The sequence below is a fragment of the Piliocolobus tephrosceles genome, chromosome 21, assembly GCF_002776525.5.
Source record: "Piliocolobus tephrosceles isolate RC106 chromosome 21, ASM277652v3, whole genome shotgun sequence".
Classification (NCBI taxonomy): Eukaryota; Metazoa; Chordata; class Mammalia; order Primates; family Cercopithecidae; genus Piliocolobus; species Piliocolobus tephrosceles.
This window is the reverse complement of record NC_045454.1, coordinates 43617608-43644262: the sequence shown is the minus strand read 5'-3', so window position 1 is coordinate 43644262 and position 26655 is coordinate 43617608. Positions and strand designations below refer to the sequence as shown.

The following is a 26655-nucleotide window of genomic DNA, read 5'->3' as shown; positions in this document are numbered from 1 at the left end:
GAGTTGAAATCCTCACTTAACTATCCAGGTGCAATCACAAATCTTTTATTATAGACTTGAAATCCTCAACATTGTCAGGAGGTTTTGGGAAACTTCAACTTTAAAAAAATGAAGTGCAGCAGGTCCTGAAATAAGGTGATTCTGTTCAATGTTGTTTAGTTTTAATTTTGATGAGAAATGAATAAATTGGTTTCATGGTTCATCGTTTTGCTTGAATTGTGGTTTCTAATTTTCTGTGAAGGCTGTTAAGTGAGGACTTAGCATACTTCATATTTACCTCCCTTTTTACAGTTCTCGTGTAATTTCTGTCCAAATCGCATCTAGGAAAAATCACTTTAGGTAACTCATGTGTGATGATGTCTATCAGTGGTCCTCACATTGGTTTTATTGAAATCACCTGGGGACCTCACAAATCCTGAGGCCTGGGTGTCATTACCAAAATGTACTTGAACCTGTGTGGGTTGAGGAATTCTTTTTTAAAAGCACCAGGAATAGTTCAGGTGATGACGTTTCTAAAGGGATGGAGCTACAATGGGTAAGTTACAAAAAAGTTTAACGTAGCACCAGGCGACGTGATTCATTCAAATATCTTAAAATGCATTGTCGTTCAGCACTGTAGAAATTTACATTGTGACCGGGCGCGGTGGCTCACACCTGTAACCCCAGTACTTCGGGAGGCTGAGGTGGGCAGATCGCCTGAGGTCAGGAGTTGGAGACCAGCCTGGACAACATGGTAAAATCCCATCTTTACTAAAAATACAAAAATTAGCCGGGCGTGGTGGTGTGTGCCTGTAATCCCAGCTCCTCGGGAGACTGAGGCAGGAGAATCACTTGAATCCGGGAGGCAGAGGTTGCACTGGGCCGAGATGGTGCCATTGTACCCCAGCCTGGGCTACAGAGGGACACTCCATCTCAAAAAACAAAAAAAAAAAAAAAGAGAGAGAGAGAAAGAAATTAACATTATGCTGGTTTTTTTTAACCACTATAATTTTTATTGTACATTTATTCAGCATAGATTTATACACATAGTTTTTCTCCCCTTTTACTCTTGTGCGTATATTAAAAGGGAAATAGAAAAGAATAATATGGTAACAGTATCCCTGAAACTTCACATTCAGAGACTAATTTTTTTTTTTAATTTGCTGTATTTTCAGTTTTTATAAAGAAAATGTGGGCCGGGCGTGGTGGCTCAAGCCTGTGATCCCAGCACTTTGGGAGGCCAAGACGGGCGGATCACGAGGTCAGGAGCTAGAGACCATCCTGGCTAACATGGTGAAACCCCGTCTCTACTAAAAAATGCAAAAAACTATCTGGGCGAGGTGGTGGGCGCCTGTAGTCCCAGCTACTCGGGAGGCTGAGACAGGAGAATGGCGTGAACCTGGGCGGCAGAGCTTGCAGTGAGCCGAGATCGGGCCACTGCACTCCAGCCTGGGCGACAGAGCGAGACTCCGTTTCAGAAGAAAAAAAAAAAAATGTGATATATATACACAATGGAATATAATTCAACCATAAAATGCATCACATCCTGTCATTTGCAGCAACATGCATGGAAACTGAAATAAGCCAGGCACAGGAAGATAAATATTGCATATTCTCACTCATGTGTAAGAGCTAGCATGTGAGTCTCATGGCATTAGAGAGAAGAGTGGTGGTTACCAGTGGCTGAGAAGGCTGTGTGAGTAGGTGTGGGGGATGAAGAGCATTTGGTTAATGGACACCAACATACAGTGAGATAGAAGGAATAAGTTCTAATATTTGGTAGCACAGTAGGGTAAGTATAGTTAAAAATAATTTATTATATATTTCTTTTTTTTTTTTTTTCTTTAAGCCTCACTTAGTCACCCAGGCCAGAGAGCAGGGGCATGATCTCAGCTCACTGGAACCTCTGCCTCCGGGGTTCAACTGATTCTCCTGCCTCAGCCTCCTGAATAGCTGGGATTACAGGCACCAGCCTCCATGCCCAGCTAATTTTTATATTTTTAGTAGAGATGACACGTTTCACCCTGTTGGCCAGGCTGGTCTCAAACTCCTGACCTCAAGTGACCACCTGCCTCGGCCTCCCAAAGTGCTGGGATTACAGGTGTGAGCCACCTGGCCCATTTATTGTATATTTCAAAATAGCCAGAAGAGATTTGAAATGTTTCCAAGAAAAAGAAATGATAAATGTTTGAAGTGATGGATATTCTAAACATCCATAATTACACATTGCATGCTTATATCAAAATACCACGTGTACTTTGTGGTATTTTTATATGTAATTATTACATTTGAATAAAAACATTGATGGCTATTTTAAATGGAACTTTTGAAAATTAAATTATAACTGTTTCAGTGTATAGAAATAAAGTGTTTTTTTTTTTTTGGCATAAAGAACTTCATACCTGGGCGCAGAGGCTCAAGCCTGTAATCCCAGCACTTTGGGAGGCCGAGGCAGGTGGATCACTTGAGGTCAGGAGTTCGAGACCAGCCTGGCAAACATGGTGAAACCCTGTCTCTACTAAAAATACAAAACAAAATAGCCAGATGTGGTAGTGGGCGCCTGTAATCCCAGCTACTCAGGAGGCTGAGGCAGGAGAATTGCTTGAACTCAGGAGGTGGAGTTTGCAGTGAGACGAGATGACACCACTGCACTCCAGCCTGGGTGACAAAACGAGACTGTGTCTCAAAAAAAGAATAAAAAACAAAACAAAAAACCTCAATTAAATTTAATTTGTCTAAGGCTTTTCTTGTAACACAACAAAACTGCACGTATACTTTCTGAATCTAAAACAAAATGGCCTGGCACGGTGGCTCACACCTGTAATCCCAGTACTTTGGAAGGCTTAGGCAGGCAGATCACTTGAGATCAGGAGTTTGAGACCAGCCTGGTCAACATGGTGAAATTCCGTCTCTACTAAAAATACAAAAAAAATTAGCCAGGCGTGGTGGCGGGCGCCTGTAATCCCAGCTACTCGGGAGGCTGAGGCAGGAGAATTGCTTGAACCCAGAGGTGAAGGTTGCAGTGAACCACAATTGCACCATTGCACTCCAGCCTGGGGAACAAGAGTAAGACTTCCTCTCAAAAAAAAACAATAATAACAACAAATAAAATAACTCATGCAAGCACCCTCATGTGCTCTATTATTGAACCTGGTGATTTATCTATGATTTATTTCATGTTTCCTATGTTGTCAAGCATATCATCTGAGAATAGTGACAATTTCATCTTTTCCGGTCCTTGTACTTTATTTGGTCATCTCCTGCCAACCTGTCTCAGACTCCAGCACCATACTGAGAGGCAAGGTTGGTGAGGATCCTTGTTTGTTACTGTTGAATCTAAAGCAAAGGCTTCAGGCCAGGTGCAGTGGCTCAGGCCTGTAATCCCAGCACTTTGGAAGGCTGAGGTAGGTGGATCACTTGAGGTCAGGAGTTCAAGACCAGCCTGGCCAACATGGTGAAATCTTGTCTCTTAAAAACACACAAATTGTGCCCGGTGTGGTGGTAGGCGTCTGTAATCCCAGCTACTCAGGAGGCTGAGGCAGGAGAATCACTTGGACCTAGGAGGCGGAGGTTGCAGTGAGCCGAGATCATGCCACTGCATTCCACCTGGGCGACAGGGTGAGACTTTGTCTCAAAAAAAAAAAAAAAAGTGTAAAGGCTTCTCATATTCTTCTATTCAGCGGTATTTAGAGAAAGGTTTTTGTGCATCTCCTTTATCAGGTTTAAGGCATTTTACTTCCAATCCTAATAGGCTCCGAGATTTTGAATTTTACTTTTGGATGTTGAAATGGATCACAATTTGTATCTAATGAAATAATCTCTCTTGTTTAATGTGTCAAGGCAGTGAAATACCCTTACACTTTTCCTGATATTATATATAATACATATGTTAGAGACAAGGTCTTACTCTGCGCTCCAGATTGGAATGCAGGAGCACCATCGTAGCTCACTGCAGCCTTGAATTCCTGGGCTCCAGCAATCCTCCCACCTCAGCCTCTTTAGTAGCTAGTACTGCAGGCACATGCCACTACATCCAGTTTATTTTAAAAATTTTTAAAAATTATGCCTTAAGTTCTGGGATACGTGTGCAGAACACGCAGGTTTGTTACGTAGGTATACACACGCCATGGTGGTTTGCTGCACCCATTAACCCATCATCTACATTAGGTATTTCTCCTAATGCTATCCCTCCCATAACCCCCACCCACCGACAGCCCCCAGTGTGTGATATTCCCCTCCATTGTCCATGTGTTCTCATTGTTCGACTCCCACTTATGAGTGAGAACATGCGGTGTTTGGTTTTCTGTTCCTGTGTTAGTTTGCTGACAATGATGGTTTCCAGCTTCATCCATATCCCTGCAAAGGATATGAACTCATCCTTTTTTCTGGCTGCATAGTATTCCATGGTGTATATGTGCCACATTTTCTTTATCCAATCTATCATTGATGGGCATTTGGGTTGGTTCCAAGTCTTTGCTATTGTGAATAGTGCTGCAGTAAACATACGTGTGCATGTGTCTTTATAGTGGAATGATTTATAATCCACTGGGTATATACCCAGTAATGGGATTGCTGGGTCAGATGGTATTTCTGGTTCTAGATCCTTGAGAAATCACTGCACTGTCTTCCACAACGGTTGAACTAATTTACCCTCCCACCAACAGTGTAAAAGTGTTCCTTTTTCTCCACATCCTTTGCAGCATCTGTGGTTTCCTGACTTTATAATGATTATCATCCTAACTGGCATGAGATGGTATCTCATTGTGGTTTTGATCTGCATTTCTCTAATGACCAGTGATGACAAACTTTTTTTCATATGTTTGTTGGCTGCATAAATGTCTTCTTTCGAGAAGTGTCTATTCATATTCTTCACCCACTTTTTGATGAGGTTGTTTGTTTTTCTCTTGTAAGTTTAAGTTCCTTGTAAATTCTGGATATTCGACCTTTGTCAGATGGGTAGATTGCAAAAAATTTCTCCCATTCTGTAGGTTGCCTGTTCACTCTGATAGTTTCTTTTGCTGTGCAGAAGCTCTTTCATTTAATAAGATCCCATTTGTCAATTTTGGCTTTTGTTGCCATTGCTTTTGGTGTTTTAGTCATGAAGTCTTTGCCCATGTCTGTGTCCTGAATGGTATTGCCTAGGTTTTCTTCTAGGGTTTTTATGGTTTTAGGTCTTATGTTTAAGGAAAGACAACCTTTTCAACACATCGTGTTACAAAACAGAATTTCCACATGCAGATGAGTGGTGGTGGATCTTTACCTTACAACATTTGCAAAAATTAACACAAACTGGATGAAAGACCTAAACTTAACAACTAAAATAATTTAAAAATTACAGAAAATATTGGGAGATACTTTCATTATATTATATAAGGTACGATTATTTGTGTAAGACACAAAATGCACAGGGAACAAAAGAGAACATAGATAACTTGGGCTGGGTGCAGTGACTCATGCCTGTAATCCCAGCACTTTGGGGGTCCGAGGAGGGTGAATTGCTTGAGCACAGGGGTTCGAGACCAGCCTGGCCAACATGGCAAAAACCCATCTCTACTAAAAATACAAAAATTAGCTCTGCGTAGTGGCACACATCTGTAATCCCAGCTACTCGGGTGGCTGACACAGAATTGCTTGAACCCAGGCGGTGGAGGCTGTAGTGAGCTGAGATCGCTGCACCATGCACTCCAGCCTGGGTGACGGAGTAAGACCATGTCTCAAAAAAAAAAAAAAAAAAAAAAAATAGATAACTTGGTTACATAAAAATTTTAAAACACTTGTGTGTGTCTAAACACACTATCAACAGAGTGAAAAGATAACCCATACAACTAGAAAAAAATTTGCAAGTCCTGTAGCTGATCAGAGGCTAATATCCAGAATATAAGAACTCCTACAACTCAGTAATGAAAAAATAAACCTCCCCTTTAAAAATGAGCAGAGGAGATGAATAGATATTTCTCTTAAGAAAGTATACAAATAGCCAATAAGCATAAAAAATGATGTTCAACATCTCAAATAATCAGAGAATGGCAAATAAAAACCACAATAAGATACCACTCATTAGAATGGCTATTATAAATAAATAAAAATGACAAGCATCGGAGAAACCGTAGAGAAGCAGAAATGCGTGTACACAGCTGAAGGGAATGGAAATAGTGTCGCACTATGAAAAACGCTGACGGTTCCTCAAAAAAGTAAAAATAGATTTACCAGATGATGCTACAGTTCCACTTCTGGATACATATTGAAAATAACTGAGGCCTGGTGTGAACGCTCATGCCTGTAATCCCAGCACTTTGGGAGGCCGAGGCGGGCAGATCACTTGAGGTCAGGAGTTCAAGACCAGCCTGGCCAACATGGTGAAACCCCGTCTCTACTAAAAATACAAAAATTAGCTGGGTTTGGTAGCACATGCCTGTAATCCCAGCTACTCAGGAGGCTGAGGCAGGAGAATTACTTGAACCTGGGAGGCAGAGATTGCAGTAAGCCAAGATTTTTTTTTTTTTTTTTTTTTTTTTTGAAATAGAGTCTCGCTGTGTTGCCCGGGCTGGAGTGCAGTGGCCAGATCTCAGCTCACTGCAAGCTCCGCCTCCTGGGTTCACGCCAGTCTCCTGCCTCAGCCTCCCGGGTAGCTGGGACTACAGGCGCCGCCACCTCACCCGGCTAGTTTTTTGTATTTTTTAGTAGAGACGGGGTTTCACTGTGTTAGCCAGGATGTCTCGATCTCCTGACCTCGTGGTCCACCCGTCTCAGCCTCCCAAAGTGCTGGGATTACAGGCTTGGGCCGCAGTGAGCCAAGATTGTGCCACTGCACTCCAGCCTGAGCTACAGAGCAAGACTCCATCTAAAAAAAAAAAAAAAAACTGAACACAGGAACTAGTACAGATATTTGTATGCCCATATTCATAGCAGCATTATTCACGATAGCCAAAAAAGTGGAAGCAATCCAAGTATCAATTGACAGATGAATGGTTAAACACAATGGGGACCATTCATACAGTGGAATATTACTTAGCCCTGAAAAGGGAGAGAATTCTGACACATGCTACAACATGGATCTACCATGAAGACATGTTGCTAAGTGATATAACTTGCCAGGGGTTTGTGCGATAGAGGAATGAATAAAGTTCAAAGGGGACTGAGTTTCTGGTTTGCAAGATAAAAAAGTTCTGGAGGTGGATGGTGGTGATGTTTACACACCAATGTCAATGTACTTATGCCATTGAACGGTATACTAAAAAAATAGTTAAACTTGTAAAATTTTAAAATGTGACACTCTATATAAAATCATTTATATTTCTAATTTTTTACATTTATATGCAGTATATTTACCATAATAAAAAATGAAAATAAAAAGCAGATAGATCTTTAAAAAAAAGAAGGGAGTAGTACAGATTAGCTTTCTCCAAACAAGAGGGAAGGTCTAAAACCTTCCAAGGACACTCATTTTCTCATCTTGCATTAATATGAAGAAGTCCTTAGAGATTGGGGAACATGGACCAATTTGGCTAATGAGGAGTTCTGCGCCTTGAGCCCCCAAGGCTGTAGTATAGTAAATACTCAGCCTGTGCCTCCAGCCCTGCAGTGTGAGCTTCCAGTCCAGTGGGCTCCACACCTGTCATCTGCATCAGGACCCTCATGTCTGACCCTGTCTTCCTGCCAGTCCTGAGGACGGAGCCTGAGCCTCCATCGTGCACCACGCAGGGAGGACAGTGGACCTGCTCTCCGTGGTCATGGCCCAGCAGAGGGGAAGCACAGCTCAGTGAGTGCTGAGGGGTGGTCGGGAGCCTTGTTTCATCATCCTCAAGACAAACAGGACAGTGGGGTGGGCAGATGGGAGGACACCAGTGTGCAAGATGTCAGCTCAGAGGACTGTGGAGTTTATGTTCTGGGCTGTGAGGGGGGCGGTCTCAGAAATCTCATTCAAAATTGTACTTTCCTCCCTGATTCAGTGTTCCATGGAGATCTCACCTGTGACAGCCTAAAGTAGGTTCCTTTTAGCTGTTCTCTAAGCACTCAAAGAGGATTGCGAATGTGATGATGAAGATGAGGAGGAAGATGGCAGTCACAGTGACATCGTGACCCTTACGGAGCTTCCTAAATGCCAGGCTTTGAGCTCTGTGTTCAATGCAGCCTATTTCATTTCATCTGTGTCGTCTTCTGCAAGTTATAAATGTACACATTATTATTATTTTACAGAAGAGGAAAGATGCAAAGCATTTTTATATAACTTGTACCAGCTCAAGGGGTAGGAAGGGGTGAAGCCATGTTTGCACCAGGCAGTCTAACAACTTGCCCTGTGTCCAAGCGAGATTAAATAGATCACAGATGCTCCCTGGGTGATCTATATGCCATGGATGCATAAAGTAGAGGCACATTAAGTTTGATACATTGTTGTTAATATTTTAAAGCTAGTCATATCCATACCATTCAACTTAAATATCCTGTTACCTGAAGATCTGGCTTTCCTACATCTCTGATAGGACATATTATTTTTTTCCTAATATAAGTACACACCAAGTTCTGAAAGGAATGACTGAGTTTCTTTCATTTCTAATTCTTCAGGCCTTTATTTTATATATAATATATATATATATGTCTTATTGAATCTCACTCTGTCACCCAAGCTGGAGTGCGATCTCGGCTCACTGCAACCTCTGCCTCCTGGGTTCAAGAGATTCTTGTGCCTCAGCCTCCCAAGTAGCCAAGATTACAGGCACCTGCCACCATGCCCGGCTAATTTTTGTATTTTTAGTACAGACAGGTTTCACCATTTTGGCCAGGTTGGTCTCGAACTCCTGACCTCAAGTGATCCTCCCGCCTCAGCCTCCCAAAGTGCTGGAATTACAAGCATGAGCCACCACGACCAGTCAAGAGTGTTCTTAAAATTTTATTGATGAATCATGGAGAGCTGCACTGCACACTATGGACGTCTTTGTGGTCAGTGATGGCCTATGAATATGTGTATTTAACTAATTTTTTTTTTGTACAGAGTCATGCTTTATTGCCCAGGCTGAGCAGTGGCACAATCTTGGCTCACTGCAACCTCCGCCTCTCAGGTTCGAACAATTCTCCCACCTTAGCCTCCCAAGTAGCTGGATTACAGGTGAGCACCACTATGTCCCGCTAACTTTTTTTTTTTTTTTTTTTTTTTGTATTTTTAGTAGAGAAGGGGGTTTCACCATGTTGACCAGGCTGGTCTTGAACTCCTGACCTCAAGTGACCCACCCGCCTCAGCCTCCCAAAGTGCTGGGATTACAGGTGTGAGCCACCACACCCAGCCCATTGAACTAATTTTACTTATCAAAACTGGAAGTCCATGTAATCCTAAAATGAAGTTATATATTGGTTAACTTTACTTTTTTTTTTTTTTTTTTGAAGCAGGGTCTTGCTCTGTGCCCAGACTTGAGTTGGAGTGTAGTGATAACATCATAGCTCACTACTTCAGCCTCCAACACTTCCAACACCTAGGCTCAAGCAGTGCTCCCACTTCAGCCTCTCCAGTAGCTGAGAGTACAGGCATACACAATCAGGCCTCGCTCATTTTTTTTTTTTTTTTTTTTTTTGAGACGGAGTCTCGCTCTGTCGCCCAGGCTGGAGTGCAGTGGCCGGATCTCAGCTCACTGCAAGCTCCGCCTCCCGGGTTACGCCATTCTCCTGCCTCAGCCTCCCGAGTAGCTGGGACTACAGGAGCCCGCCACCTCCTGACTACATAGCCATCACAGTCAGGAGCATGTCATCCATATATGCAAAAAGGATTGAAAAAGACATCTGAGTCAGGCAGCCCACAGGCTACAGGAGCTACAGGAGCCCGGCTGGTTTTTTGTATTTTTAGTAGAGACGGGATTTCACTGTATTAGCCAGGATGGTCTCGATCTCCTGACCTCGTGATCCGCCCATCTCGGCCTCCCAAAGTGCTGGGATTACAGGCTTGAGCCACCGTACCCGGCCTCATTTTTAAATTTTTCTGTAGAGATGGGGTCTCACTTTGTTGCCCAGGCTGGTTTTAAACTCTTGGCCTCAAGCAATCTTCCCCTTTTGGTCTCCAAAAGTGAGATTACAGGTGTGAGCCACTGCACCTGGCCTTAAATGAATTTTTAAAAGATGGCTCATATATTTGAGGGTCATATCTGTGAAGAAATGAACTTAGAAATCATAATGATAAAAATCCAGAATGTAACTGGCAAATAAAAATGTTTTCTAATTAAGAACTTCTAACTTTAATTTAGTTTAGAGATAATGTAGTCCTACCACTCATAGAGCGTTTATACATGTTATAAATCAAGGGAATTCGTAACATTGTATTCAACAAAATGAGGTTTGTTTGTCTGCCTTTAGTTTCCATTAATTAGAATCATTTTTATCTTCTTAAATGTGGAAGCATGTTATTTACTCTTTACTTTTTTTGTTTTTTTGAGACAGAGTGCAGTGGCGCAATCTCAGCTCGCTGCAACCTCCACCTCCTGTGTTCAAGCAATTCTCCCTGCCTCAGCGTCCCAAGTAGTTGGGATTACAGGTGCCTGCCACCACACCCAGCTAATGTTTTATATTTTTTAATAGAGACGGGGTTTTGCCATGTTGGCCATGCTGGTCTTAAACTCCTGACCTCAGGTGATCCGCCCACCTCGGCCTCCCGAAGTGTTGGGATTACAGGTGTGAGCCACCGCGTCTGGCCCCACCCTACTTTTTTTCTAAAAAAGTAAGCTGTATTTTACTGTGATAATATATTTGTTATCTATAATGTTCTTGCTCTCCTCACATTTTTTAGTCAAGTGTCTCTAAGGTAGATGTGCAGAGAAACAGGTGACTAACACGAAAATCAATCATGAAAGAATTCTTAGAGAATTGGGTTTGTCACAACTGAGAAATACTGCTGGGTGAGTATGGTCCTCAGATATGAAAACTTTACTTGTGAATTGCTTCTATTCAAAGTATAGACACAGTGCTAGGTGCTGGTTTACTTGTTTCATATTTTCTAATCCCCTTTTCTTTTTAAAAGGTGTCTTTGCTACACAGAGCCACAAAATCTAACAGGTATCTCAGAATTCCTCCTTATGGGACTCTCAGAGGATCCAGAACTGCAGCCAGTCCTGTATGGGCTGTTCCTGTCCATGTACCTGGTCACGGTGCTGGGGAACCAGCTCATCATCCTGGCCGTCAGCTCTGACTCCCACGTCCACACCCCCATGTACTTCTTCCTCTCCAACCTGTCCTTGGCTGACATTGGTTTCATCTCCACCACCGTCCCCAAGATGACTGTGGACATCCAAACTTACAGCAGAGTCATCTCCTATGTGGGCTGCCTGACTCAGATGTCTTTTTCAATCCTTTTTGCATATATGGATGACATGCTCCTGACTGTGATGGCCTATGACCGGTTTGTAGCCAACTGTCACCCCCTGCACTAGCCAGTCATCATGAACCCACACCTCTGTGGCTTCTTAGTTTTGGTATCTGTTTTTCTTAGCTTTTTAGTATCCCAGGTGCACAATTTGATTGCCTTACAATTTACTTGCTTCAAAGATATAAAGATTTCTCATTTCTTCTGTGACCCTTCTGAAATCCTCACCCTTGCCTGTTCTGACACCTTCATCAATAACATAGTCGTGTATTTCTTTGCTGCCGTATTTGGTTTTCTTCCCATCTCAGTGATCTTTTTCTCTTACTCTAAAATTGTTTCCTCCATTCTGAGGATTCCATCATCAGGTGGGAGGTATAAAGCCTTCTCCACCTGTAGCTCTCACCTGGCAGTTGTTTGCTTATATTATGGAACTATCTTTGGAGTGTACCTCAGTTCAGCTGTGTCCTCTTCCCCCAGAAAGCATGTGGTGGCCTCAGTGATGTACACAGTGGTCACCCCCATGCTGAACCCCTTCATCTACAGCCTGAGAAACAGGGACATTCAAAGTGCCCTGTGGAGGCTGCACAGCAGAACAGTCAAATACCTTTGTCGGATTCATCCTTTCTGTTATGTGGGCTAGAAAAGGCAGCAAAATCAAATATCACGGACTGCAAATCCTGCTTCCTTGGTCACGTTATTTTTGCTGCTTTAAGGTTTGCATTCTTGTTTATGTTTCCTATGTTAATATCGCTTCCTTTGTTATGTCTTGAATAGAGCAATGTCTATTCAAGTCCTCTGCCCAATTTCAATGGGCCTTCAGGCCTGGATGACTGCAGCCCTAGCCAGCATGTTGACTGTGACCTTTGCAGAATTTAATGAAGTATCAAATAACTATGTTATCAAATAACTATGCAATAGTTAAATATTCAAATTAGTAGAAAAATTAATTAGAATGTGTAGGTATTCCGGTATCCTCTGTTCATCATAAATATCATGACTGAATCCAGTATACCTAGACAGCCTCCTTTAACTTCTGAGCTATGACTAGATTCAGGTGAATCTCAACTCTTTTTTTTTTTTTTTTTTTGAGACAGAGTCTTGCTCTGTCGCCCAGGCTGGAGTGCAGTGGCATGATCCCAGCTCACTGCAAGCTTCGCCTCCTAGGTTCACGCCATTCTCCTGCCTCAGCCTCCCGAGTAGCTGGAACTACAGGCTCCCGCCACCACGCCCAGCTAATTTTTGTATTTTTAGTAGAGATGGGGTTTCACCATGTTAGCCAGGATGGTCTCCATCTCCTGACCTCATGATCCGCCCACCTCAGCCTCCCAAAGTGCCGAGATTACAGGCATGAGCCACGATGCCCAGCCTCAACTGTCTTTTTATGAACGGGAAATCATCCCTTATCACATAACATGATTAATGGATTCTTGGAAACTGATATTAAGGGAAGGATATATGGCAATTCCTTGAATAATGTTGTTTCATTGCAATGTTGATGAGCAAAAAACTTGGTTTCATTTATTATATATCATTTCACTTAAAGTTATGGTTTACAAGAACCTATTGAGGATGTTAAGTAAGGACCTGCCCTACTTTGAATTTACACCCCTTCCCACCGTTCATGTGTAATTTCTGTACAAATTGCATTTATGAAATCTATTTAGGTAGATTCTCTGTGAGGATTCCTATCTCTAGCTCTCAAGCTTGGTTTTGTCTGAAATCTCCTGGGAAACTTACAAACACTGATGGCTGGGTCTCATAACTAGATATTTGGATGTGGCAAGAAACTGGGGGGCTCCTCTGGTCATCATCCTGCAAGAGCCTGAATCCTACCAATAGCCACATGAGTTAGCTTCACAGCAGATCCTCTCCAGTTCAAGTCATGGGATGATGATAGCCCTAGCAGGCACCTAATTGTCATTTTTTTGTTGTTGTTGTTGAGATGGAGTCTCGCTCTGTCACCCAGGCTGGAGTGCAGTGGCCGGATCTCAGCTCACTGCAAGCTCTGCCTCCCGGGTTTATGCCATTCTCCTGCCTCAGCCTCCCAAGTAGCTGGGACTACAGGCGCCCGCCACCTCACTCGGCTAGTTTTTTTGTATTTTTTTAGTAGAGACGGGGTTTCACTGTGTTAGCCAGGATGGTCTCGATCTCCTGACCTCGTGATCTGCCCGTCTCGGCCTCCCAAAGTGCTGGGATTACAGGCTTGAGCCACCACGCCCGGCCCTGATTGTCATCTTGATGGATACCCTGAAATATTTAAGGGACATGGAAAGTTACCAAATGAATGTCCGAAGATCAGTAGTTTCTAACATGTCAACAGATATCAATTTGACAGAAAAATTAGAATTAGGCTTTTATTCAAATTAGTGGAAAAAGCACAAATCACCAGCGCATACAATCCTAAACCACAGGCAAGGCATATAAAAAGGAAAATAAGAAGTTCTCCTCAGAGACATAAAACTGAACTGCAAAAATGGAATTAATATCAGATTCTTGTTATTGAAGAATAACTGATTATTTAATCTATTTAATAAAGAATACTGATTCTTTATTTCCATGATTCACTCTATGGATTTGCAGATGTAAGAGACAATATTAGGTTTTTTTTGGTTTTTTGTTTTCTTTTGTTTTTTGAGATGAATCTTGCTCTGTCACCCAGGCTGGAGTGCAATGGCATGATCTCAGCTCACTGCAACCTCCACCTCCCAAGTTCAAGTGATTCTCATGCCTCATCCTCCTGAGTTCTTGGGATTGCAAGCACACGCCACCACACCCGGCTAGTTTTTGTATTTTTAGTAGAGATGGCATTTCACCATACTGGCCAGGATGGTCTCAATCTCTTGACCTTGTGATCCGCCCGCCTCGGCCTCCCAAAGTGCTGGGATTATAGGTGTGAGCCACCGCTCCCGGTCTGATTCTTCTTTCAATATCGTTACCTTCTCTGTGATCTCACACGTTTTGAGTACTATAAAGGAAAGTCCTTGCAGCAAGCGGACCGAGCTATTCTCTTCCAAATTAAATATAGGCAAGTCATCAAGACAGTGAACTTTGGTCCCCTTGCAGTCCAAAGTCCTTTGCAGAATGTCATGTTGTTGATTTAGACTAGCAAGACGTTGGGTAATTCCATCCCCAAAACAATGTATCAGTTGGTAGCAATTTGTTATGAAGCATGGAAAGTCATTGATCATGTCAAAGAAAAGTTGCATCACATGGGGTCAAGCTGTCATGGAAGACTTTAATCAAGACCATTGCAATAAGGGTCAAAACTATTGCATTAGGGAGGCCGGGCTCTGGCTCACGCCTGTAATCCCAGCACTTTGGGAGGCCGAGGCAGGTGGATCACGAGATCAAGAGATCGAGACTATTCTGGCCAACATGGTGAAACCCCGTCTCTACTAAAAATACAAAAATTAGCTGGGCATGGTGGCAGATGCCTGTGGTCCCAGCTACTCAGGAGGCTGAGGCAGGAGAATCACTCGAACCCGGGAGGCAGATGTTGCAGTGAGCCGAGATTGCGCCAGTACACTCCAGCTCGGCATAGAGAAAAGACATTGAACTCAACTCCACTGAAACAAAAATGAGAGGATTTTCAAATGCTGGAGTGAGCTAATGGAAAAGTCCAGGAAGCCGTTAGGGACGAGGTTGTGCAGTGTGATTTGGCCATCTGTGTTCACTAATTGTCACTTACAGAAGGCTCCTACCCTCCCAAAGAAGCTGAAAGATAGGGATGTTGTTATTATTAATAATTACATTTCAAAGGGATGGCACTCAGGTTCTTGAGACATTCCTGGGTTATAAAAGTGGGAGTGGCAGGGCGTGATGGCTCACACCTGTAATCCCAGCACTTTGGGAGGCCAAAGTGGGATGATCATTTGAGCCAAGGAATTCGACCAGCCTGGGCAACATAGCAAGATCCCAAGTCTGACAGAAAAAAAAAAAAAAAATAGCCAGGCCTGGTGGCCTATATGCCTGTAATCCCAGCTGCTTGGGAGTCTGAGGCAAGAGGATCACTTGAGCCCGGGAGTTCAAGGCTGCAATGAACTATGATCACGCCACTGTACGCCAGCCTGGTGACAGAGTGAGAGACAATCTCATAAAAAAAAAAAAAAAAGCTATGAGACTTAAAAACGATTTATCTCCCTTTCAAGGGAGCAGATAAACAATTTGCAATCATAAGTTTTCTAAAGTAAATGCTCTTAAAAAAAAAGGTCAGGGCTCTGTAGTCAGGAAGAAATCTAGCTTGTTTTGTAAAGCTGAGGAAAACATTAAAGCCATCTTAGTCCATTGAAATCAGAATGTTCAAAACTGTTGTTCCAGTTCGTGGATATTTAAACATAGCACCGTTAACTCTCATAGTAAAACAGAGGTGGTGGTGGTGGTGTCATTGTCATCGCTGTTGTTGTTGTTCTGAGATGAAGTCTCACTCTGTCGTCCAGGCTGGGGTGCAGTGGCGCGATCTCACTGCATTGGATGATGATTTGCAGCATCATCCAAAGACACGTATTATCCGGTTTCTTGTTGGGACATCCCTGTATAATCTCCCCTTACACCAAGGTACTCACCAGCAACCCCCGGCTCCCAGGTTCCAGCGATTCTCCTGCCTCAGCCTCCTGAGTAGCTGGAACTACAGGTGCATGCCACCACACCCAGCTGACTGTTGTATTTTTAGTAGAGATGGGGTTTCACCATATTGACCAGGCTAGTCTTGAACTCCTGACTTCAAGTGATCTGCCTGCTTCAGCCTCCCAAAGTGCTGGGATTATAGGCTTGAGCCACCACGCCTAGCCTAAAACAGAGGCTTTACGTTGCTTTTTACTAGTCTCTTGAGTTCCAAGCTGAAATGGCAACATTAAAGTGAGAGGCAAGGTAGGCTATCAGGCAGCAAGTCTAAAATGGTAAACAGGGTCCATGACCCACAGGGATTTGTGGTGATGGCAACAGATTGTAGGTGAGCAGACACCAAGTGTATTGTTTGACCTACATATCCAAAAACACCATGATCAAGTCAGCAGAAGTCAGATGTCAGCTGCCACCATTGAAAATCATGATTCTTCTACTAGTTTTCTTGTTTTTTTAATGACCACTGCACATTTAATCTTTAAATATGTACATTAGGCCAGGCGCCGTGGCTTAGGCCTGTAATCCCAGCACTTTGGGAGGCCTAGGCGGGAGGATCATGACGTCAAAAGATAAAGACCATCCTGGCCAATATGGTGAAACTCCGTCTCTACTAAAAATATAAAAATTAGCTGGGAGTGGTGGTGGGCACCTGCAGTCCCAGTTACTCAGGAGGCTGAGGCAGGGGAATAGCTTGAACCCAGGAGGCAGAAGTTGCAGTGAGCCAAGATCGCGCCACTGCACTCCAGCCAGGCGACAGAGTAAGACTCCATCTCAAAAACAAACAAAAAACATGTACATTAAACATCACATTTGGGTTTTATTTAAAAACTTCATTTTTGTGCCTTGCCTCATAATACATATTTATAGTTTAAGATAGTTTCAGTGTTTTTCTATTGTAAAATGACACGACTTTTTTTTTTTTTTTTTTTGAGACAGAGTCTCGCTCTGTCGCCCAGGCTGGACAGCAGTGGCACGATCTCGGCTCACTGCAAGCTCCGCCTCCCGGGTTCACGCCATTCTCCTGCCTCAGCGTCCCGAGTAGGTGGGACTACAGGCACCCGCCACCAAGCCCGGCTAATTTTTTCTATTTTTTTTTAGTAGAGATGGGGTTTCACCATGTTAGCCAGGATGGTCTTGATCTCCTGACCTCGTGATCCGCCCACCTCGGCCTCCCAAAGTGCTGGGACTACAGGCCTGAGCCACCGCGCCCAGCCAAATGACATGATTTTCTTAAGGACCATATGGTGTAATAGCTAATTGAACTTATCTTCTACTAGTTTTCATACTCAAACCTCTTTTCAGATTTAGAGCATAGAAATTGAAGAAGTGCTGGGCTCATCTTTAGATGTCAAACTATGGCCTCTAAGTAGTCATATTCCTCCAGGACCACATGGTGGCAAGTTGATTACATCAGACACCTTCCACCCCAGGGTAGGCAGCAATTCATCTTTACTGAGATGAATATTTACTTATGTACTTATGTTTACCTTCCCTGCCCACAGTGCCTTGGCAAACAGCATCATCCAAAGACGTATTATCTGATTTCTTGTTGGGATATCCCTCCATAATCTCACCTTACGCCAAGTTACTTGCTTTATGGTGGAGAAGATATTAAAATGAACATTTAGGAAGAGAGCCAGTAGTCCTAACGGATGTTGCAGTATCTGAAGCTGCTCAGGACTACATACTAAGATTCTGGCAACTCTGTGATTCAGCTCTCATTCTCCTGAATCATAAGCCAGTGCTCACTCCTGGCACCACATTTGAAGATGTGTCTTCATCAGCCAGATGCTGTTACTGTCTAAACTCCCGTTTTGGGCCTCTGTGAATTCACCTGCAAAATTAGGCAACTAGACAAAATACAGCATGATCAGACCTAAAATTCTGGGCAGATGGTTTGTCTGTTTCTGGTGATACATTTTCTTTTCTTTTTTTTTTTTTGAGATGGAGTTTCGTTCTTGTTGCCCAGGCTGTCGTGCAATGGCACCATCTCGGCTCACCACAACCTCTGCCTCCCGGGTTCAAGCGATTCTCCTGCCTCAGCCTCCCGAGTAGCTGGGATTACAGGCATGCGCCACCACACCCAGCTAATTTTGTATTTTTAGTAGAGATGGGGTTTCACCATATTGGTCAGGCTGGTCTGGAACTCCTGACCTCAGGTGAGTCACCGCCTTGGCCTCCCAAATTGCTGGGATTACAGGTGTGAGCCACCACACCTGGCCTTTTTTTTTTTTTTTTTTTTTAAACAGGGTCTCTTTCTGTCTCCAAGGCTAGAGTGCAGTGGTGTGATCACAGCTCACTACAGGGTCAAACTCTTGGACTCAAGTGATCCTCCTGCCTCAGCCTCACAAGTGGCTGGGACTACAGGTGAACACTATAATAGTTGGCTTTTTTTTTTTTTTTTTGAGACAGCATCTCACTCTGTCACCCAGGCTGGAGTGCAGTGGCACAATCTTGGCTCATGGCAAGCTCCAACTCCCGGGTTCACACCACTCCAAGTCCCAAGTAGCTGGGACTATAGGCGCCTGCCACCACACCCGGCTAATTTTTTGTATTTTTAGTAGCCAGGATGTTAGCCAGGATGGCCTCGATCTCCTGACCTCGTGATCTGCCCGCCTCGGCCTCCCAAAGTGCTGAGATTACAGGGGTGAGCCACCGTACCCAGCTTTTTTTTTTTTTTTTTGTAAAAAAAAGGGTCTCCCTATTTATTTTAGAGGCTATCAAACTTATTTTAGAAATGTACTAAACAAACATACGGAGAAATGTTCAATCTCACTAATAAGGAAATAAATTATTTATCCATCAGTCTATTTTAAGTTTGGACATATAACATGATCTGATAACATTCTAAGATTGTTGATTTAACTCTATGGGGCAAGAATTTATTTTCACTTCTGTATCCCAGGCACCTAGAACAGCCTGGCACACTATAAGGTCCGATAAATACTGTCAAAGGATCACTGAGAAAGGTTTAAAAAAAGATTGTCAGATGAATGAATTCAATAAGAGCTAGCAATCGTTAATGGTAAAATGAACTATTTCATAACTTTTATCCAACAATGTCTGAGTTGAGTACTTGAACTTGTTATATTAACCCTCAGGAATCAATACAAACAAATCTACAAACACCAAGCTGAGGTATAGTCGTGGAAAATGTAAAAGGAGGAGATGAAAGGGTAGAACTGAAGGATAACAGAGAAGTCTCTTTGTACAAGACTCATATGAAGTACTCACAGTACTCACAAGGTAATGTTGACTAAAGACAGAGAAACAAATTCCATGAGATTAAGAGGCAGAATTTTTTTCTTTTTGAGACATTTTACTATCTTTGTTGCCCAGGCTAGTCTTGAACTTCTGGTCTCAAGTGATCTTCCTGCCTCAGCCTCCCAAAGCACTGGGATTACGGGTGTGAGACACTGCACCTGGCCTGTAGGCAGAATTTCTTTAGTTGCTGTTGTTTTTGAGACAGGGTCTGGCTCTATTGCCCAGGTTGGAGTGCAGTGGCACAATCTCTGCTCACTGCAGCCTCAGCCTCCTGTGCTCAAAGGATCCTCCTACCTCAGCCTCCTGAGTAGCTGGGACCACAGGTGCATACCACCATGCCTGGCTAATTATTATGTATTTTTTGTAGAGACAGGGTCTTGCTGTGTTGCCCAGGCTTATCCAGAATTTCTTTAGCTCACTGCTGCTACCTCTGCTAACTCAGAAACCCAGGACCAATGTTCCTGTCATTGAGCATAGAGCTTTCTCCCAAGCAGTCTCTCTAGGGCCCTCTTGATGTCCCTGTTCCGCAAGCAATAGATGAAGGGGTTCAGCATGGGGGTGACCACAGTGTACATGACCGAGGCCACCATGCCCCGCCAGGAAGAGGACGATGCATTGGAACTAAGATACACACCAAGGCCTGTCCCATAGAATAAAGAAACCACAGACAAATGAGATCCACAGGTAGAAAAGGCTTTGTGTTTCCCATCTGTGGATGAGATTCTCAGGATGGAGGAGACAATTCGGGTGTAGGAGAAAAGGATTCCTGAGAAGGGCACAAAACCCAGAAGGCCAGTCACCACGTAGAGCAGGATGTAATTGACGTGTATGTCTGAGCAGGCAAGCGTGAGGGCCTGAGCAAGCTCGCAGTAAAAGTGCCGAATGACCCAAGTGGTGCAGAAGGACACCCGCAGCATCAATAGACTCTGGACCAGGGAGTATGACAAGCTGAGGAACCAGGACACAAGAACCAGCAGGCCACAGAGGCGGGGGTTCATGATGACAGGGTAGTACAGGGGGTGACAGATCGCCACATACCGGTCATAGGCCATCACGGTGAGGAGAAATGTGTCCATGCCTCCAAAAACCATGAAAAAATACATCTGGGAGATGCAGCCTGCATAGCTGATGGCATGGCTCTGTGCCTGGATGTTCACCAGCATCTTGGGGACTGTGGTGGAGGTGAAACCGATGTCAGCCAAGGACAGGTTGGAGAGGAAGAAGTACATGGGGGTGTGGAGGTGGGAGTCAGAGCTGACGGCCAGGATGATGAGCAGGTTCCCCAGCACCGTGACCAGGTACACGGACAGAAACAGTGCGAAGAGCGTCTGTTGATCCTCTAGGTCCTGGGAAAATCCCAGGAGTAAAAATTCTGAAATCCTTGTTTGATTTCCCAAGTCCATGTTGCCGACACATCAGCTAGACAGTTAAGGAAGGGAAGAAACATGAAATAGTTGCTGAACAGGCTCCAAAATCTCTCTGCTGTTTTTATTTCTTGAGGAGAATAATTGGATACAAAAGGTTCAAAATGGCAAAACTTAGGAATCCTACATTCTGTCATTTGTTATAGGCAACATTTCATGATGTTGACTAACACCTGTTCATTGGCCTCTCGGAGACTCACCCATTCCCTTTTTCTCTGCTTTAGAATCATCAAATCTACCAAGATAAGAGCAACTTTAGACCTTAGAGAGAAAATGGTCCGCACCTGCTCTAACACACATAAGGCCCAGTGAACCTAAGAAAGAAAAAGTCAGGGTCATCTTCCTTGTCTAAGACACAACTAAGACTGAAGAAGGTCAGACAACTATGTCTGAGCAGTGAGAAAATGTGAAAGCAGAGATAATAGATAGGCAGAATATTGCAACTATGAGAAGTGAGAAAATATGAAAGCAGAGATAATAGCTAGGCAAAATATTGCAAGATGAGTGGATTTAGGTTTTTCAAGGAAGGAAAGAGGGAAGGAGGGAGGGAGGAGGGAAGGAAGGAAGGAAGGAGGGAGGGAGGAAGGAAGGAAGGAAGGAAGGAAGGAAGGAAGGAAGGAAGGAAGGAAGGAAGGAATTACTTTTTGCCTCAAGTCCCACTTGGAGTTATGGTGGCAGCCAAAATCTGATTCAAATAGGTCATGAGATTACCACTAACAACATTCATCTTAAGAAGTTGGCCACACACTAAAAACCTTCTACCTTAGAACCAGATTTCAAAATTAGAGACCAGAAAGATGCAGTCATTTTACACTTATACAATTATCTTTTTCCATCCGCATAATAAATATGGCCTAATCTGTTTCTGTTGTCTTAGTGTTGGTGCACGGTTTTTTTGTTGTTGTTGGTTTTCTGCTTTTGTTGTTGTTGTGGTTTTTTTTGTTTGGTTGGTTTTTTGTTTTTTTTTTTTTTTTTTTTTTTTTTGAGACAGAGTCTCACCCTATCACCCAGGCTGGAGTGCAGTGGCACAATCTCGGCTCACTGTAACCTCTGCCTCCCTCCTCCTGCCTCTGAGTTCAAGCGATTCTCTTGCCTCAGCCTCCTGAGTAGCTGGGATCACAGGTGCGCACCACCACGCCCAGCTAGTTTTGTAAAAAACTAGCTAGTTTCACCATGTTGGCCAGGCTGGTCTTGAACTCCCAACCTCAGGTGATCTGCCCACCTCAGCCTCCCAAAGTGCTGGGATTACAGGCGTGAGCCACGGCGCCTGGCCTGGTGTACAATTTTTGTTGAGCCATGCTGGGGAGTATACAGTAATTGAACTAGATTGACAACTAGGTAGTCAGTCACTGAAAAAGTGCTAAAAGTCATTCCGCAAGAGGGTCTTCTTTGGGCGAAGCTAAGTGTTAGCTGTTGGGGATACAAAGATTAATGATGTGGTCTTTTTTTTTCTTATGGTTCCACCTTCCAGAAGATGGATTCAGAAACAGATAATTGTAACACAGTGAATTAAGTGCTAAAATAAAACGATGTGCAGAGTGGAGTACAGAGAGGATTCCTCAACCCAGCCTGGAGTAATGCATTCACGGAAGGAGGAAGGAATACCCGGGCAAGGAGTTACCCAGGTGAAGGGTTGCACAGGGGCATTTCTGGCAGAGATATAAGCAAGGGAATAAGCCTAGAAGCAAGAAGCAGCACCGGACAGAGTTCTCTTAGCCCTTTGCTGCTGCTTAAGTGCAGTGTTAGATAAGAATGATGAGGATGATGTTGGAGAGGTGAGCAGGAATGACATGTCTAAGAACTTTGCAAAGTATAATCCATAAAGGATGGGGCTGTGAAGGAACTGCAATCAAAGGAGTAATGTGATAGGAATTGCAATTCTCCCTGGGGCTTAGAGGGAAAGATGGATTTAGGGCAGGCAAAACTAAGGACAAGGGAACAGGGGGTTGGAGATTCCTCATATCATTAGAGTTGAGGGGAACAACTCAGGAATATTTTCACAGAAGAAAAACAAAGGCCAGGAGAGGTAAAGGAACAAGGTCAAGCTAACAGTCTCAGCTTAAGGACAAGACTTGACACTCAAGTGAAATGGAGGGAATTATGGAAAAGAATCCTGCGGGTTTCAGTGCTTCCCTTGCGTTCCCCAGAGGATATGATGTCAAGAGGGGACTGGATGTTGGGCTTGCCCGAGTTCTTCACTTTCCGTCACTCACCCACCCTACCCTAGTTGTTATACACCATGGCCTTCGATTCCAGGGAACACAGACACTTGTCTCTTGAAGGTCTCTACTTAGAACCATGGATAAGGGTAAAGAAAGATGGGGAAGGATAAGTCTTTCTGGAGAAGTTTCCAAGCAAGTGAGGGTCACAGAGAAGAATTCAGAGAGGCTTGATCTAGGCAGAGGGCCTCTGAAGTTCTTGGGTCAAGTAGTAGGTGAAAAGAACTAGAAGTGACCAGGACTTCACTGCAAGGCACCTACAGCTCTATCAGTACCTTGGGGCATCCATTTGTACAATGCAGATTGCTCACTGTAAGACCACACAGAGTGATCCAGGGCAGCGTTATGATATAAAAGAGTGCCCCAGGCCAACAAACAGTAGCTCTTCCTATAATCTCCCTCAGTCATCCACCCAAGTAATATACAGGCAAAGTTAAAGCTCATTATGCAATGGCAACTTAAGCAAATAGTCTAGCCATTCTCCCTTCTAAGAAATCAGCCTCAAGAGCTTCTTCTCCATGGACATCACGGTGTTTCTCCTGCCCTGTGATTAACAAGTCAATGCCTTTCCCCTCAATCATCTCTTTTCCCTGTTTCCCTCAGCACTTACTGGGCTGTGCCGGCTTGGCAATGTGGACCCACCACAGGAGCCACCTCCCCTGAATCTTGTTGTCTCGTGGAAGTAGGTGATGAAGACAGAAGCTCTACCCTCCAAAAGAGCAGAGAGAGAGAGCCCAGCAGGTGGTACGGGGCCTGGATGATTTCTCCTGGAGAACGCATTGAGTGTCTTGGACCTTGCGCCTGGAGGCCTGGATGACTGTAAGTAAAAGTGTTGAATGTTGGGCCCTGGGAGGGTGTATCCCCTCTGAAGCTTGTTAGACAAATTGGTCAATGGCTTATTCATTCCCTGATCAGTTTGGTTCCTCAAGGGCAGGGAATACACAAGAAGAGGTCTCTGAACTGCCAATTCCTTATCCCTGGGAGACTATCAATGGGGCCAGCTGTGTTCCCGTCTCCTGTACCCTCTCCTTTGGGAAGAGTTACTCTAGTCTACTTTGAATCACCTTTGGTGACAACTGTCAGCAATTTTTTTTTTTTTTTTTTTTTGGAGAGAGAACCTCGCTCTGTCTCCCAGCCTGAAGTGCAGTGGCGAAATCTCAGCTCATTGCAATGTCTACTTCCTGGGTTCAAGCGATTCTCCTGCCTCAGCCTCCCAAGTGGCTAGGATTACAGGCGGCTGCCACCACGCCTGGCTAATTTTTGTATTTTTAGTAGAGATGGGCTTTCACCATGCTGGAAGTCTGGTCTTGAACTCCTGCCCTCAAGTGATCTGCCTACCTCGGCCTCCCAAAATGCTCAATTATAGTTGTGAGCCATCACACCTGGCCAGCATTTTCTGACTTGAGGTTTCCTAATCAGGCAGATAGTTGGGCAGCAAAGGGTCCCACGATTCACAAAAAGGTAGTGGTTCTCAAAAGGGAGCCTGCACCAGAATGACCTCAAGGACTTGTTTCAACACAAGATTGATAGAACCCACTTTCAAGTTTCTGTCTCAGTAGGTCTAAGCTTGAGTCATAATTTGCATTTTGGACACATTCTAGATGTGATGGTCCCCAGGACAATCTTTTTGGGAACCAGTATCCTGGGGCAGCGTTTCACAAATTTCGATTTATCAAAGTATTATAAAGAGGGGATCTTGTGAACAGATAGCTTCCCACCCTATCCCAGACTTACCTTGCCAAGATCTCCAAAGGAAGACCTAAGAATCTACTTTAAAAAAAAATACTACAGTTTTCTGTTTTTGTTTTTGAGACAGGGTCTTGCTCTGTCACCCACGCTGGAGTGCAGTGGCGTGATCACAGCTCACTGCAGCTTCAACTTCCTAGGGTCAAGCAATCCTCTCGCAACAGCCTCCTGAGTAGCTGGGACTACGGGAGTGTACTAACATGCCCAGCTAATTTTTACTTTTTTTTTTTTTTTTTTTTTTAGAGACAGGGTTTCACCATGCTACCCTGGGGGAGCTTGTGAATATATAGCTTCCCACTCTATCCCAGACTTACCTCGTCAATATCTCCAAGGGAGGACCTAAGAATGTACTTTTTAAAAAAATTGTAACAGTTGTCCAGGCACAGAGGCTCACACCTGTAATCCCAGCACTGTGGGAGGCCAAGGTGGGCGAATCACGAGGTCAGGAGTTTGAGACCAGCCTGGCCAACATGGTGAAACCCCATCTCTACTGAAAATACAAAAATTAGCCAGGTGTGGTTGTGCATGCCTGTATTCCTAGCTACTCAGGAAGTTGAGGCAAGAGAATTGCTTGAACCTGGAGGTGGAGGTTGCAATGAGCTGAGATCGCACCACTGCTTTCCGCCTAGGGGACAGAGCGAGACTCTGTCTCAGAAAAAAAAAAAAAAATTGCAACAGTTTTATTTATGAAACTTTTTATTAATTTAAAATAAATAAATAATAAGGTTTTTATTATTATTTTTTTCCTTTTGAGACAAGGTCTCACTCTTGTCCAGGCCGGAGTGTAGTGGCGCGATCTCAGCTCACTGCAGCCTCAAATTCACCAGCTTAAGTTATCCTCTCACCTCAGCCTTTCAAGTAGCTGGGAGTACAGGCTGTGCCCCCACACCCTGCTGATTTTTTACATTTTTTTGTAGAGACAGGGCATCACTATGTTGCCCAGACTGGTCTAGAATTTGTGGCCTTGCAGAATTCTTCCATCTCAGCCCCCCAAAGTGCTGGAATTACAGGCATGAGCCAGCACACCTGGCCTTTATTAATATTTTTATTGTGGTAAAATATGTATAACAAAATCGACCATTTTAAGTGTAAGACTTAGCAGCACATTGCCAGGCATGGTGGCTCATGCCTGTAATTCCAGCATGTTGGGAGGCTGAGGTCAGCAGATCATCTGAGGTTGGGAGTTCAAGACCAGCCTAGCCAACATGGTGAAACCACGTTTCTACTACAAAAAGTATACAAAAGTTAGCCAGGTGTGGTGGCATGCACCTGTAATCCCAGCTACTAGGGAGGCTGAGGCAGGAGAATTGCTTGAACCCAGGAAGCAGAGGTTGCAGTGAACTGAGATCATACCACTGCACTCCAGTCTGGGCGACAGAGTGAGACTCCATCTCAAAAAAAAAAAAAAAAAAGGAGACTCAGTGGCACTATGCACATTCACAATGGTGTGCACCATTACTACTATCCATCTTGCATTCTTTTTCATCATTTCTGAATGGAAACCCTATACACGTGAAATAATACCTCCCATTCTCCTCTGCTTCCAGGCCCTGGCAACCTCTATTGCTCCTTCTGTGTCTGTGAATTCCCTGTTCATGTTTCCTCATGTAAGTAGAATCACACAATATTTGTCATTTTGCATCTTGTTTATCTCACTTAGCATAATGTTTTCAAGGTTCAGCCATGTTGCTTTTATTTATTTATTTATTTACTTTTAATAGCAATGTGAGTCTTACTATTTTGCCCAGGTTGGTCTCAAACTCCTGGCCTCAAGCAATCCTCCTGCCTTGGCCTCCCAGAGTGTTGGGATTACAAGCGTGAGCTATCATGCCCAGCTCCATGTTGCTCTCGGGATCAAATGCAAACAATCATTACTGAGGCCAATGGCAAGGAGCTTTTTCCCTATATATATTTTTGAGAAGGTTTATGGCTTCATGTCTTAAATTTAAATTTTTCATGCTTTTTCAATTGATTTTTGTATATGGTATAAGAGTCAAATTTCGGCCGGGCGCGGTGGCTCAAGCCTGTAATCCCAGCACTTTGGGAGGCCGAGACGGGCAGATCA

At 43.8% G+C, this 26655-nt stretch overlaps 1 protein-coding gene and 1 pseudogene across 1 annotated transcript; one reads left to right on the top strand and one right to left on the bottom strand.

Moving 5' to 3' along the window:
- The first annotated feature begins 7832 nt into the window (after window positions 1-7832).
- Window positions 7833-11957, top strand: LOC111530256 (annotated as a pseudogene).
- Window positions 11958-19665: 7708 nt separating this feature from the next.
- Window positions 19666-20604, bottom strand: LOC111530268 (olfactory receptor 7D4-like). The gene has a single exon (XM_023197428.1). It carries the CDS (start codon window positions 20602-20604, stop codon window positions 19666-19668), a length of 939 nt encoding a protein of 312 aa, XP_023053196.1.
- Between the last annotated feature and the right edge of the window lie 6051 nt (window positions 20605-26655).